This window comes from Setaria italica, chromosome VIII (assembly GCF_000263155.2).
Source record: "Setaria italica strain Yugu1 chromosome VIII, Setaria_italica_v2.0, whole genome shotgun sequence".
Taxonomy (NCBI): Eukaryota; Viridiplantae; Streptophyta; class Magnoliopsida; order Poales; family Poaceae; genus Setaria; species Setaria italica.
The window spans coordinates 6,483,798-6,497,871 of NC_028457.1; the positions used below are offsets into that span (position 1 = coordinate 6,483,798).

Sequence of the window (14,074 nt, forward strand, 5' to 3'; positions counted from 1 at the left end):
TGTTTTTATATTTCTTTTTGTTTTTTTCTAACGTAATTTTCGGAATACCGTATTTACTAACATTTGTGAGACTCATCCAACATTTTGAAAAGACTAATTCAGCACTTAAGAAAAAACTAATTCAAGATTTATTAATAAAATTTTCAACAAGTATAATGAAATACTGAAATGTTAAAACAAAAATAAAAAAATAAGATATTGGATCTCATTTATACCAATAATCCCAACAAATACTATGGCTCAAATGGATTTTTTAATTGGATACATGATTTAAGAGAAAAGATCGATTGAACTTTGAATTTTGTTTTAGTTTGCCATTAACCTCCCTCCATTCTTGTCGTTGCACATGTTCACCCCATGGGATGCTGCCTGCTACATAGTCCCCGCTAGTTGTGTTGGTGGGATGCAATCTTAATCATCCAATTGTTTTGTACGAATGTCAAATACTATAAGGTACGGAGATTAAAAATCTAGTGGAAGATGGATAGGATTTCTGATCTTAGTGTGCCTATATATTATTTTGCTAATGAAAAGCACACAATGTATAGGACCGTGTGGGCCATGGAAAGTAGGAACCATAAGTAAAAAAACAGAGTAGGCACATGTGCCGCGTGCCAACTCGCCCTTTCTCCCTTTCACCCCTATCTGGCCGTCAAGCACCATTGATGCGTGTCGTTGCTGCTTATCCAATCCTTTCCGACATATTTGAGTCCCCACTAGCTAGATCTAGAGGCCAGTTGCCGAAATTGGAGGAGGCCGGATGTGCCGTACCGTCCCCGTCCTCTCCCTCCTTGTTCATTCTATGCCTCATCTTTGTCGTCTCCCAGCCAAGTCAACCCCTTCCCTTATCCCGTGCCTGGACTCAGGATGCCGCGTACAAGAGTGCTAGGTCGAGTTGCTCATCCGCTGTCCTGCTCCTAGGCCGTTGCTTCCCTTGCCTCGCTATCGGTTAGCGATCTACACAGCTGACCAGATGTGAACATTAGAGAGACCATTAGAATCATTTCATCAAATGAAGCCACAATGGTTAGATTACGATAAAGGTTGGTTGGGATTATTGGAAACTGTCCTATCCGGTATCCACCGATCAGCTTCTATCACCACCACTAGTGACCTGAGACTTGGCCGCCGTAGTGAACTGCCCCCAACTGCTAGAGGGAGACTATGAGCGTCTTTGACCACGGCCAATTAAAGATCTAGAGAAGCACCTCCATCGTCTCTTCCAATTGGCTCAAATGGGGGCCCATCTGTCAGTCTACGTCGGCCCTCCCGTGCACTTTTGCAGAACTCTCAATGAAGTGAAATCCCTGACTACATGCAAAAAGCCCATAGAATGGTTCAGTGTACTCCCATGGCATATTGGTTGAGCAAACTCTCACCACATGCCCATGTTTCTTATGTCTAGAGCAAACGAGTGGGTTTGAGAAATCTTTAGGAACATGACCAAATTTAATTTACCACATCTTGTGTAATTATCCACATTTCCTCCACCAGTAGTTTCCAGCCCAGACCCACTTGATTTATTCTATAGGATACTAGGCAAAAAAGAATAGAGAGCTAGCTAGAGAGAATTCAAGACTAGGCAATTGAGAGGATGAGACTAACTTTACTTGTTTTGAAATGTTGAAACCGACTTTATTAGTTTGCTATTGTACTAGATTCAAATGTTAAAATTGAGTTTACTAGTAGGAGTTGGGACCAACAGTAAGGTTTAGTAGTTGTGGCATTACTCTTTGCGGTCATAAATATGCCAGTCACACTTTTTGAAAATATGACTATCAATAACTTGACAGGCGCTCAGAGCAAAGTGTTTTGAACATCATGGCTACAAAGGCAAAGGTCATGAGACACATAACTGCAATGCTCATATTGTGTTTAGATCATCAACTATCTCACTATTTGAAGAAGATATATTTTCTGTACAATCAACAAGAGTCTGGCACTTGATGTAGTCTGGAATCCTAGGAATGTTTGTCAAAATGTTACAATATTTTACAATTAAGTGATCAGTTTGCTACGATGTTTTTATCCTATGTACCCAACTATGAAAATTGTAATATTTCCCAACCATTATCATAGCATAATCTTAGTTAATATCTTCTATTTTATTTTCCTACCTTGGCTTGAACCTTTTGTGCTATTTATTTAAACTAGGTTGTTAATATATTTATTATGGTACCATTGACATTTTCTATTTTGAGGTTATGTGAGATTATGTAGTAAGCAATAATAGGTCTTTGTTTAAATCTAAATGCAATGATGTTATTAGAATGCAACCTGCTCCAACCAATCATGATACAAGAATTTTTGTTCAGTTCTTTCTACTCCATGTATATATGTTGCTATGATAGTGATCCAATGACTAATGTGAAACAAGTGACAAGTTGTTATAGCACCATCGCTTTACATTATTGCCAAGAGTGACCAAGAATTATCTATGCTCCAATGGCACTACTGTGGAATTCTACTCCATGCTTATGAATTTTCTTCGACTTCTTTTAGGTGACATGTCATTTTTCAGATTTAGTTGCCATGATTGTAGTTGCTATGTAAAAAACTATAATAACACATTTTTGTTGGTATCTTTGGTTGACTACCTTTGTCTTCATTCATAAGTCAGTCTACTAGTAGGATTGTTGAATAAAAGAAACATTTCGTAAGTCAATCTACTAGTAGGATTGTTGAATAAAAGTAACATTCTCATATGGTTTGTGAGTAATTTGCTATCCTAACTTGCTTGTCCAGTGTACATGAATAATACTAAGGTTATGTGATAAAATTAGAATATTGATGAATTTCAGAACACAAGTTGGATGTTTGCTGAACAAGGTGATTCTAATGACTTGTACAGAGTCATTGCTTAAAAGGATGCAATTGTTTATTATAAAGTGTGCTGATTTTTTTTAACTTTGCATGTACGTTCAAGTGAAAAGAAGATATTTTAAAATTTGGCGTCATCACAAATGTAAAAATAAATTTGATTTCTTTACTAAAAAGACCATTTAGACTATAAGAGACCTCTTGACTTCGTCGGATATGTCTCAGCAAACCAATTAGCTTCCCTTTTCCTAGCTGACTGTAAGATCTAGGCACTCCTTCAGTTTGTTGTTTCTGTTCTTATGTTGCCACCCACCACATCATTTCTCATCTCAGAATGTTACAATGTTCCTACCAGTATTTTACATATCCGATCAGTATGTTACAATGTTCCTGTCTACTGCGGGAACTGCCCCAACTGAAAAAACTATGATTTCTCGCAACCACTCTCATCATGACACCTATGTGAAAGTGAGCCTGTGACTGATCTGACACAAGTAACGTTGTTGCCATACCATCTCCTTGCATTGCCGGCAAAGAGTGCCTAAAAAACATATCCCTGCTTCATCGGCACTAAAGAATTACACTTCATGTCTGTGAGTTTTCTTTGACTTATTTTAGGTGGCAAGTCATGCTCCTTGCTTGTTGCTGTTGGGAAACTGGTTGCTTGGGAGCTGGTGGCAACTGGCCAGCGTGCTATTGAAGTGGAAGCAAAGAAACCATCCTCACTCGGCTCCATATATTTCTCGAGAAAGCTTGTGTTGCTTGCAGTCCTGAACAAGTGAACCTTGAGCAGAAGCCACAATCCTTGTTGCAAGCTGCTCCGGCATGGCTGCAGCATCGGACCGTGCCGAGGTCGACACGGCCCGCCCGTTCCGGTCTGTCAAGGAGGCCGTCGCCGTGTTCGGGGATCGCATCACCGTCGGCGAGAGCCACTCCAGGCACAGTAGCAGTGCTGCCGCCACCGCCACCCCCAATGCCAATGCCAGTGCTAGTGCCAATTCCATGCCTACCGCAAGTGCCAAGCATGAAGCTAGCAGCAGCAGCAGCACCATGACCTTTTCTCCAAACCCAATGGCAGAAGCTGAAGAGGAGATCATGCCCGCCACTGTGCCGATGTACTCCGCTCCGTCCTCGCCGCCGTCGCTCGCGTCGTCGCCGTCGCCGATCAAGGCGCGCGGCGACGACCGGGACCATGAGGTGGGTGGGCTCGTGGTCATGCGCTCCATCCGGAAGCTGGAGGCGGAAGTGGCCGAGACGAGGCATGAGGTGGCGCAGCTCAGGAAGCGCGGGAACGAGATGGAGATGGCCGTGGCCAGCCTCAACGCGCAGCTACACCGGGGCCTCTCCAAGCTCGCCGAGATGGAGGCCGACAGGGCGGCGGCGGCGGCGCGGCGCAGCATCGGCGGCGACACCGACGTGGCGTCCACGCTCCGGAGCGAGCGGTGGGGCGACAAGCTCGGAGCGGGCGAGTACCTGCCGTCATTCTCGCACGCGCTGAGCCTTGGCGAGATCGACGACGCTGAGCTCATGGGAAGCCGGAGTAGGAAGGCGCAGAAGGTGAAGCCCATCGTGCCGCTCATCGGCGACATCCTCTTCTCCAAGAGGAAGAGCACCAAGGAGAAGGTCGATGATGGATTCTACAGTGGTGATCTTTACAGCGTGTTAGGCTAGGCTCATGATCAGTGTCTTGTGTGTGCTCAGCTTCTTGCTGTTTGCCTGCAATTTGCTTCTGCTGCTTGGCATTTTTTTTCCTTCTTCTCTGTTTTCCTGAAGCTCTTGTTTGTGTGGCTTGTGCAGGGGAGCTGGTGTAAATGTACAAACATGTTACTGTATCTTCGGATCATGAATGGAAAAAAGTGTGTGATTGCGCTAGACTTTTCTGAATGTCTGAATTTACATTACAATGGCAGTTTCAGATACTTCTATCTACTAGTCCTGAAATGCAAACCAAAAAATGGATTTATTTGGCAGTGACCAATTATAGGGGTTTCGAAAACCAACTCTGTCCACAATTCTCTCTGCACCTCTCCCTGCATTGTTGGCCTGCACATTTCCATTGCCAGCTTCTCCTCAGCCAAGAGCTCAAGATCCACAAAAGGCAAACAAAAATAACAGATCAAAACATTTTGGCAAAAGAATTTTGTTTTCCACAATCCAAGAACAGGACCGGAGCGCGGAAGTCGGAACACGGTTGACGCCATTGCCATGCGCATCGCCTCCCGGCCCTTGACGCACGCCTAGCCAGCCAGCGTTCCCGGCCGATCGTCAGCTGACTCGACGACGACAACGACGATGCCGCTCAAGCAGGACGACGGCCAGGTCCAAGGGCAAGCGCCGCCCGGAGGCAGCTTGTGCTTGTGGATGGTCACGGTGCTCCTCCTCCTCTCCCTGCTCGCCGGCGGCGGGTGCCTCGCCGCCTACATCCTGCTGCCACCACACGAGATGCCGGCCTGGCTCCCCGCCGTCGGCCTGGCGCTTGTCGCGCTCCCCTGGGCGTTCTGGATCCTCACGTGCGCGTACCGGTGCGCCGTGGCCCGGGCCGCTGAGCGCAGAATGATGGCCGTCGCGCCGGCAGCCTCCGGCAGCATGTGCTCGCGCTCCGGCTCATGAGCAATAAGCTGTAAGATTCTTTGGCATCCAAATTAAACTCCCCGGTTTTATTACTGTTATGGACTTTTTTAATTGAGAAATTAAGATCATGCTTGAATTTTGTTGGTGCTTTTGTAGTGTTATAGGATCACTGAAGATGCAAACGTTGTGAGGCGACAGAGAAATTAGATTTGATCAGCTCAATCTAACATAATGATGTCAAATGGAGGATGCCAAGAATCTGAAAATTATTGGAGATGAACAACTCTAAGGCCCCGTTTCCAACATGGAAAATGTATATATATTTTTTTGGATGAGGTCCTAGCCAACATTTCCTTCTCTGTGTAATTCTTGAGAAATTTCAGTCAGTTAGGTAGGGATCAAGCCTGCCTGAGTTGTTGAGTTGGAACAAGAATGGATTCAATGTGTTCACAAACCTGTACAAATACAGTAGGTATCAATTTATCAGTTTGTTGATAATTGACAGAAACCTCGTTTTAGAATAGATTACTATTGCTTAGTCATTTTCCCGGTTACTTGAACTATTTTTATTAATTGGAGATTCTTTCGGGTCTACACATTAATTCTCATGAGATGCAGTAGGAAAGAAGGGGAAATTTAGGAATTCGAAATAAAATAAAATAAAATAAAAACATCTGTCCATTGATTTTGTAGACTAATGAGTAACAACGATAACGATCAAATAAAATTTTTCTTCAAAACTACCGCCACCTCTACCATTGCGTACTCTCTGAGTATCTATATGGGTTTTATAATTTGAGCCGGCATTGATACTTGACAAAAAAAATCTGAAAAAAGGATAGCAAAATTATTTTTTCTCTCTAAACATAGAAGCCATCCCTAGCCCGAGCTACTCACATGTTCACGTGTCACAGGTTACAAATCGATCATCTTTTTGCATCCCAGTATCCCACATCTGCATTCCTATGCAATATGGAGGTTTATTTATTTTGGTCCTTATTTTATAAAACTTCTCTCTCGACATCTAAATGACTTCAAATAAAACAAGTTTCAACTAGAAAAGCTACATATATCGTTGAAATCTACTATTTCCATGTAAACCTTCTTGTTGAAGTTTAAGTGACCCTCAATGACTTGAAAACTAACTAATAACCAACTTGATCTCGTTGAGAAAGGTGTTCATGTCGCAAAAATAAAAAGTTTCAACGACTTCAAAATGATCAAATTTCGGCCTTCTAATAAATTAACCTCCTTTCTAAGGGATGCAGCCCAACGCACATAAACGCTAAAATTTCTGTCTGTCATCAAGCTAGCTAGTTGCATCTCAGTGGAGCACACTGTGTGTACATCTAGAATAGTAGAACGGACTATATTTCTTTTTTTGTGCTGATAATATCGCAGCAGCTTTCAGGTGTTGCTTTAATGAAAACAAAAGGCACATATTCTAGTTGCATACTGCATAATATCAGAGACACTCATTCGTACAAGCCTGAACTGTGCAAACAGTCCACGGATTTATGGTTTGCGTGAAGAACAACTTATCAGGATATTGTAGCGGATTACCATGTATATATTCATGCCCAAGTGTTTTTCTGAAACGGAGACAAGCAGCACAACATTAAGAGAACTATGTACAGATTATTTACCTATTTTTTATTAGAGTGGACGACATTATTGGCGTGCTAGTCACCGGAAATTCGTCAGGTACGGTACCGGGAATTGTAATACCTGTTGGTTTTGGTGATTTTAGATACTATGTGAAAATCGGTCAAGAAAATGTTGAGGGGGCATAAAAACCATAGAAGAGACAATGGGAGCTAAAATAGGAAAATCATATTAGCGTAACGAAATCTGTTGGGAAAAACAGGCTGGTTCTCACTTCTCACACGGTTATCTGTGTCCCGGCCGGATTCAGCAATCTAAAAAGGGAGAAGCAGCATTAGGATGTTCATCACGCACGAAAGGCTGGGCAGCTAGTCATGCACAACACACTGATCGATCGAGTGTGCTCTAGGACTCAAGTAACTGAACAGCAAGTTGGTTTGATTTCTGTCCATCTTTTCATTCACAAACAAAGTGCCGCTTCTCGTGTAACCATGTCGCCACAGTAGCTACAAAATATTTTACAGAAGTGAACTCCTAAGAAAAAAGATTCTAAAAATTTTCTCTTTTGGCTCCATCTTACAAGCCACGTAGCAGAAACCACAGTACTGTGCTATCTAGCCAAGCAGCCAAATACCATAAAAGGTGCCATTTTATTCAGCAATTGTTTCCTCAGGGTCTACTTATGAAAATGGTTTTTCAAAAGGATCAGAGTGCAAGAAAAAAGCACTGCACACTACGTTGCCGTTAGGATCCTGTGAGAAGGCAACATAGCTAAAATAAAAGCATGGACCAAAACCTATCGGCTCCCAATCATGCAAAGCAAAATATCAGAGGATCCAACCATCAGGAGTGCAGAGATTCCGTCTTCTATGAACCATTCTTTTCCGTTGTCCCCTGCAGGATCTCTGGCCATGTCAGGGCAGCCATCAGCCCATCACCTGGCCTGGCCAATCAAGGAGAGCAATACCAATGGTCCAGGCGAGCACCCTGGAGCAGTAGTACCATTCTCCAGGACCCCTTTGGATGAAGTGCACATGCAATCTCATCCTATCTCGCCACCATCCTCTTCTCCGTGTCCGTGTGTCTGTCCCCTCCTTTAATTTGGAAGAGCAAGAAGGGGACTTGTCAGCAGTCATGGTCCAACAGTGGACTCACCACTAACATTCTTCTTTCTTGATGGGAGATATTCCTAACCGAGATCTGTCGATGGACCGGAGCTTGCTGTCTAGGGTCCATGGTATGATCATATATGCGTTGGGCTTGTCATGTCTAGAATGTGTGTGTGGGCCTTGGGGGATCTTAGGGAGATAGGTGTAGATGCATGCCTCACAAGCTAGCACATCATTTTCATGTAACCTGTGAAATTGTTTTAGCACTATTGCTCATGGGTGGTGTATTGGAAGTCAAATGATTTTGTGGAGTCTTCTTATATGTTCCATTCAAGAAGCACTAATCGATCGAATTCTAATATCAACCAGTAGCCAACCACTCCTGACCAATGTTTGGGAAAAGAAGGTATGGAGTTTGAAATGGATTTTTCATATATCAAGAATCCATTGACGACCTTTCTTGCCGCCACCACACTCCACCCCTCACAAAGTCGTCGTTGTTGTCACATTCTTTTGTACTGCTGTTAGCACTATATACCAAATTCTTTGTATGGCTGGTAACAATACAAACCTCTTCCATTCGCCGCTGTTTGCCACAGTGCCACACCAATGCCTTCTTCCTAGCTCTGGATGGTGATGTGACTTGGTACCACCATCGCGTTCCAAGAGTCCCTATTCTACATCTCATCTCCTCCGCGTTGCATCTATCTAGGTTCATTCTCTCACGGTTTATTCTAGCATATTGATCCCACATTTTATCTCACTAAAACTTGCATTTTCTCACTTGGGAGATTTGAACTTGAACCGTAAGTGCGCTGAAAACCCATTCCAATCTAATGGTAGAAGAACTGAAGACCTCATCCATAAAAAGTGTGAAGTAAAGAAAATTGGAAGGTTGTAGATTTGAATTATTCCAAAAGGTATATATTTGTTTGCAGCCGAATCACATTTCGTAAGATTGTGCATCCTCAAAGGAGAAAACTGTAGGAATTTAAAAATCAACAAGGGAGAGGGTGCATTTGAATAACAAGTTTTGCACACATTATGATATTCTACAAGGTGCTAGATGAGAGAACGCCACAAAAGTTCAGTGGCTTTCTTCTCCATCTCCTTAAAGCTTACAGTCATGACCCACTATTCAGTCTAGCACCTTCCACTAGTCGGCACACAACGCATGTCCACGGCACGCGCGCCTCGTTCGGCCCCCCTGAACTCTAGCCGCTGAACGGGCGGTACACCTTGAGCGCGTCGATGACGTCGGCAATGGAGCCGGCGGCGGCGGCCACGGACACGAACAGGCAGGCGGCGCTGAGCGTCTGCAGGCACGCCCATCGCGTGCTCCCCCTGCGCACGCCGTGCTGCACGATGTACATCTCGACGGGGAAGTAGACGGTGAGCGGCCAGAAGGAGACGGCGCCGAGGAGCCCCACGACGTCGCCGAAGAAGGGGAGGAGCATGGCGGTGACGGTGGTGAGGGCGACGAACGCCGTGCGCCATGTGAGCCGGAACACGCTGAGGACGAAGGGGCCGAGCCTGACCTCCCGTGAGATGAAGGCGCTGTCGGGCCACGTCGCGGCCGCCCACTTCTCGACGAAGGCGAAGAGCGGCTGGCAGAAGACCTGGTACGCGCCGACGAGGTGCACGACGATGGCGGCGTTGGCGATGTCGAGGAGCCAGAAGGGCTCGTAGAATCCGAACCCCGTGAGGAGGTTGTCGGGGGCGTCGTCGCCGAACGCCGCGTACCCCATGCACCCGCACAGCATGTAGAAGACGGTGGTCGTCGCCACGCTGATCATCGTCGCCTTCTTCATCACCTTCGCCTCCGACGGCGGCGGCGCCTTGATCGTGTCCTGGTCGTCGTCATTTGGAAACAGAACACGTACGGGGTCAGGAACAGAGGAACGAACATATGCTACTTAAAAACAGAGCAGCTAGCTCCAAGCCTCAAATAAAAGTGCTTGAGAATTTGCCTGGATCTCGATGAGGATGATGGCGTAGGAGTACGCGAAGGCGATGTTGCCGAAGGCCTGGAGGCTGCGGAAGATCTTCTGCGCGGAGGTGACGCCGGCGCCGACGGCGACGCCGGTGAGGCTGCCCCGGAACCCGCCGTTGGCGACGGTCTGCATGACGCCGAGGGCGAGGCCGATGGCGGAGTAGGTGAAGGACATGACGGCGGCGACGATGGAGAGCCACCATATCTGGTCGAAGTCCGGTATCTGCGAGAAGACGACCTCGGCGACACCGAAGAGGATCATGTACGGGTTGCTGGAGCTCCGGCACGGGTTCCTGTGGCCCTTGGCGTGGAAGCAGTCCGCCCTCTTGATCGCCCTGCAACAAACATGATCGGTCGCGTTCATATTATATATGTATATATGTAAATCAGAACGGAACTGAAGACGCATATATGTATATATATAAATATATAAATAATGCCTACAGCATGCTGATGGATGCGGCGATGGTGTAACCGATGGCGACGCCGAAGAGGTTGGCGTACTGGATGGCGCCGCAGAGCCTGACCTTGGCGCCGCCGAGGCTGGCGCGGACGGCGTCCATGTAGGTGTAGTTCCGCTTGCCGGCGACGGGGTCGCCGCCGGAGCGGTAGCACTCGGCGAGGAGCGTGGAGGTGTAGTAGATGACGAAGGCGAAGAGCAGCATGACGGCGGGGCCCGCCGCCCACCCCAGCTGCGCGATCGCCCACGCCAGGGACAGCACGCCGGAGCCGATCACCGCCGTGATGATGTGCGCGCTCGCCGTCCACACCGTGCCCGTCCGCCGCGGCCGCCCGTCGTCGTCCAGCCACGCCCCGTCGCGACCGTTCCCCGCCTCCACCGACACCTCCAACGCCGCCGCCTTCGTTGACATCTCCACCCGGAAGCAGGGAGCTTGGACGAGCGAGGGAGTAGCTTTGGAGGAGTTGTGGTGGTGTGGTGGTGTTGGGGTAGCCTTGTGAGGTGTTGGGGGAATGGGGAGGACGGGGAAGGAGGTATATATAGAGACGAAGACGGCAGAGGAAGGAGAGAGAGAGGCGTAGGGGGGTTTGAGAGAGGGGAGCATGTGGGTGGCGTGCATGGCGGCGGTGGAGGATGGCTGGCTGGGCCTCCGCGTGGAGGGTCAGCGAGGGGATCGGAGGACGTGCGTGGCCGCTGGAGTCTTGTCTCCTTTCTAACTTCCACTGTCCGGCGCGCCCCTCCCCCTGTCGAGTGCTGACCAATCGCGTCACCTTTCTCGTCGTGCTGGCGATATACCTTTTTTTCTCTCTGCTCTGGCGATTAGCGCCGACGTGTTCCTGACATTCCTGTAGCTTGCTGATCGATCGTTCGTGAGACGATGAACAAGTGTAATAAGCGTACGTGTGAGCACGCACCGTACCGTACGTAGGTGTGTACGTGTACGTACAGGGAGATGGTACGGTGGGTGGATGCGTGTTTAGAAATACCGTGATGCAGCAGCTAGCCATGCCCATGGGCCATGGGCAGGTTAGGGGAGATATATAGATGGCACATAAATAAATGTGTTTGCCATTGTGAGGATATGATTACAAAGGGTAAGAGGATACAAGGCATGGCCCGGGAGAAGAAAGGAAGATGAAGGCTTTTCTGTCGTGGATGATGGAATAGAAGTAGGCGAACATGGCGATGTGGACGGCGCCTAGTTCCAGACTGTACGCATGCTCCCACACATGGTTTGGTGCAAGTGTTTTCTCTGGCTCCTAAGTCCTTTTTGGTTTGTCAATAAAACCATGCGGATCATGCAAGTTAAATAGCTGCAAATTAAATAGCCATATAATGGCCAGTTTATAAAACAATGATATATCTTTCAAAAAACTAACCGGAGAGGCCTCTCGATTTAGAGGTCTAAATAGAATGGCAAAAAGTAACTCCATATCTACCTCCTTGGCCGGCTCGCCGGATTCGGAGAAGAAGATGGTTTGCGGGCGGGAGGTGGGCGGGGCGGCCGGCGACGGGTCACCGCCAGCCGCAGGTGGCTGTGGAGGCTGATGGGGTTATAGTTTCTAGGTTACCTAGGTTTGGGGTCATGGGGAGGGCCCATGCCCAGCGGGCTTAGAGGAATGCCCGGCGGTAGCAGTAGGCCTGGCAGAGGATCAGGGCGTAGTGTGGGCGGCGAACGCGCCGCTGACTGGGTGGTGGAGGATGTCCGGTGGTCGGTGTCGGCGGTGGGGACGAGGCAGTGTAGTGGTTAGGAAGAGCGGGGAAGGGGGCCGAGCGCGGGCGGTGGTGGAGGCCGACGGTGGCAGGGGTGTGCGCCAGAGAGGAAGAAGATGTAGTAGGCTGGCGAACAGGACGACAGTGAGATCTAGATAGAGGGGAGGAGGAGGAGAAGGAAGGGGAGGAAGTGAAGGGGTAGGGGAGGCAGGAGGGTGTCCCTCTACCAGCGCCGGCAAGGCAGAGGCTAGCGTTGGGGGTTAGGGCGGAGGCACGAGACGAGCACACAGAGAATGGGATGGCAACTGGATGAAACCAAGCGGCAGACGTTGTACCTCGAGAGAGGGGGGCTCTCGCATTACTACTAATGCGAGAGTCTCTACGGCTAGTGATCTCCTATATCTTTTCCATGCATACATATAGCCACCAACCTCAACCTCACCTAAAACTTTTACCGCCAAATGTTAACGTTAAATAAACCCACATTTTACTTGTACTCCACTTATATATTAAATTTACTTCAGCTTCGTCGCCGCCTCCGCTATTTGGTACCCAGGGTACAGCTGCCTCCGCTATTTGGTACCCAGGGTACAGAATAGCTTATTCGGGACCCGAGCCCCCGAGCGCGACCCGCCCGCGGCCGCGCCAGTTTTTTCCGCGTGCGCGAACGTGGCCTCAGGGTCCAGGCTCGGTAGACCGAGCGCCCCTCCCGTTTTGGTGGACCGAGGGAGAGCGTCCGTCAGTTTCTCCGCGCCCTGGATCTCGTCCGTTTCGAAAAGCCTCCGCCTCCCCGGCCACCCTCCGCCGCCGCGTGCCAACCCTGTTGAGATCCAGCGCCAGCTCGCCGCCGCCGCCACCGCCGCCGACGAGATGCAGGGTGACCAGCAGCAGCCGGGTCTGTCCCCGTTCGCCATGGCGTACGGCGGCCAGACGGTCTGGGAGAGAGCGGAGCGTGACGCCGCCGCGTTCCGGTTCAACGACGCCATGGCCGCGGACACCGCCTTTCTGATGCCGATCGTCCTCAGGGAGTGCGCCGAGGTCTTCCGTGGGCTAACCTCCCTCGTCGATGTCGCCGGCGGCCTTGGCGGGGCCGCTGCGACCATAGAAGCGGCGTTCCCGGATTTGAAGTGCACCGTGCTGGATCTTCCACAGGTCGTCGCCTGCAAGTGGTGAAGAAACGGAGGGTCCTGATGGGAGTGGAGGAGGCTGCAATCCTGCTCATGGCCTTGTCCTCCTCCTCATCCAGGTCCACTCTGCTACATGGCTAGGATCTCAACACCACCCAAAAGGCACAGCTTCCTGCTCAGTGTGTACATACAAAACCTGATACAGGCAGGACACAGAACACAACACAGGCCACCCAATGGTTTTCCAAGCCAACCATGAAACTTTATCGGATTATGGGAAGGCCTCTTTCAGGATGAAGCTGACGTTGAAAGGGTTGGATTCGTTTTTTTGATTCATCCACCTCTTGTGCAGTAGTAGATCTCTGATCTCGTTGTGTAGTGTCATCGTGTTCGAATCCGAAAGCGAAGCTGACTTGGGGAAGACAGGTTTGCCATGCAAGAGGTAAGATGGTGGTCCTTGTCTGTGTTGTTCATAGGCTCCCTAATTGTGATTAGCAAAGACATTGTATGAGCTTTATTTTATCCACCTTGATCAATTACTATGTATGTTCTTTGTTACCCCTTGATTGAGGATGGGTGATCAAAAGCAGGCATCGCCCCTCTCCATGTGTAATAAAAGGTCGAGTGAATAAAAGTGATCTTTTTATTTCATTTCAGTTGAGTTTTCTGTGCTTGT

The 14,074-nt window shown here is 48.4% G+C and overlaps 4 protein-coding genes across 4 annotated transcripts; 3 read left to right on the forward strand and 1 right to left on the reverse strand.

The window, feature by feature from the left end:
• Positions 1-3,559: 3,559 nt before the first annotated feature.
• Positions 3,560-4,692, forward strand: LOC101776311. The gene has a single exon (XM_004978864.3). It carries the CDS (start codon positions 3,646-3,648, stop codon positions 4,489-4,491), a length of 846 nt encoding a protein of 281 aa, XP_004978921.1. The 5' UTR covers positions 3,560-3,645; the 3' UTR covers positions 4,492-4,692.
• Positions 4,693-4,810: 118 nt separating this feature from the next.
• LOC111258248 lies at positions 4,811-5,430 on the forward strand. The gene has a single exon (XM_022829281.1). The coding sequence runs from the start codon at positions 5,113-5,115 to the stop codon at positions 5,428-5,430; it is 318 nt and encodes a 105-aa protein (XP_022685016.1). The 5' UTR covers positions 4,811-5,112.
• Positions 5,431-9,011: 3,581 nt separating this feature from the next.
• LOC101775906 (amino acid permease 3) lies at positions 9,012-11,192 on the reverse strand. Its single transcript, XM_004978863.2, has 3 exons — positions 10,543-11,192; positions 10,076-10,433; positions 9,012-9,955 (listed from the first exon to the last, which is right to left on the reverse strand). Exons 1-3 carry the CDS (start codon positions 11,175-11,177, stop codon positions 9,320-9,322), a joined length of 1,629 nt encoding a protein of 542 aa, XP_004978920.2. The 5' UTR covers positions 11,178-11,192; the 3' UTR covers positions 9,012-9,319.
• Positions 11,193-11,737: 545 nt separating this feature from the next.
• On the forward strand, positions 11,738-13,444 carry LOC101773342 (TRIBOA-glucoside O-methyltransferase BX7-like). The gene is made up of 2 exons (XM_012848119.1): positions 11,738-11,769; positions 12,796-13,444. Exons 1-2 carry the CDS (start codon positions 11,738-11,740, stop codon positions 13,442-13,444), a joined length of 681 nt encoding a protein of 226 aa, XP_012703573.1.
• Positions 13,445-14,074: the final 630 nt, after the last annotated feature.

Bases quoted from the DNA above. Each gene is read 5' to 3' on its own strand.
- LOC101776311 (XM_004978864.3), top strand. From the start codon at position 3,646: ATGGCTGCAGCATCGGACCGTGCCGAGGTCGACACGGCCCGCCCGTTC.
- LOC111258248 (XM_022829281.1), top strand. From the start codon at position 5,113: ATGCCGCTCAAGCAGGACGACGGCCAGGTCCAAGGGCAAGCGCCGCCC.
- LOC101775906 (XM_004978863.2), bottom strand. From the start codon at position 11,177: ATGCACGCCACCCACATGCTCCCCTCTCTCAAACCCCCCTACGCCTCT. The intron at 10,434-10,542 runs GTAGGCATTATT...TGTTTGTTGCAG, and splicing joins GCCGCATCCATCAGCATGCT to GGCGATCAAGAGGGCGGACT. The intron at 9,956-10,075 runs GCAAATTCTCAA...GACGACGACCAG, and splicing joins TCATCCTCATCGAGATCCAG to GACACGATCAAGGCGCCGCC.
- LOC101773342 (XM_012848119.1), top strand. From the start codon at position 11,738: ATGGCGATGTGGACGGCGCCTAGTTCCAGACT. The intron at 11,770-12,795 runs GTACGCATGCTC...AATTTACTTCAG, and splicing joins ACGGCGCCTAGTTCCAGACT to CTTCGTCGCCGCCTCCGCTA.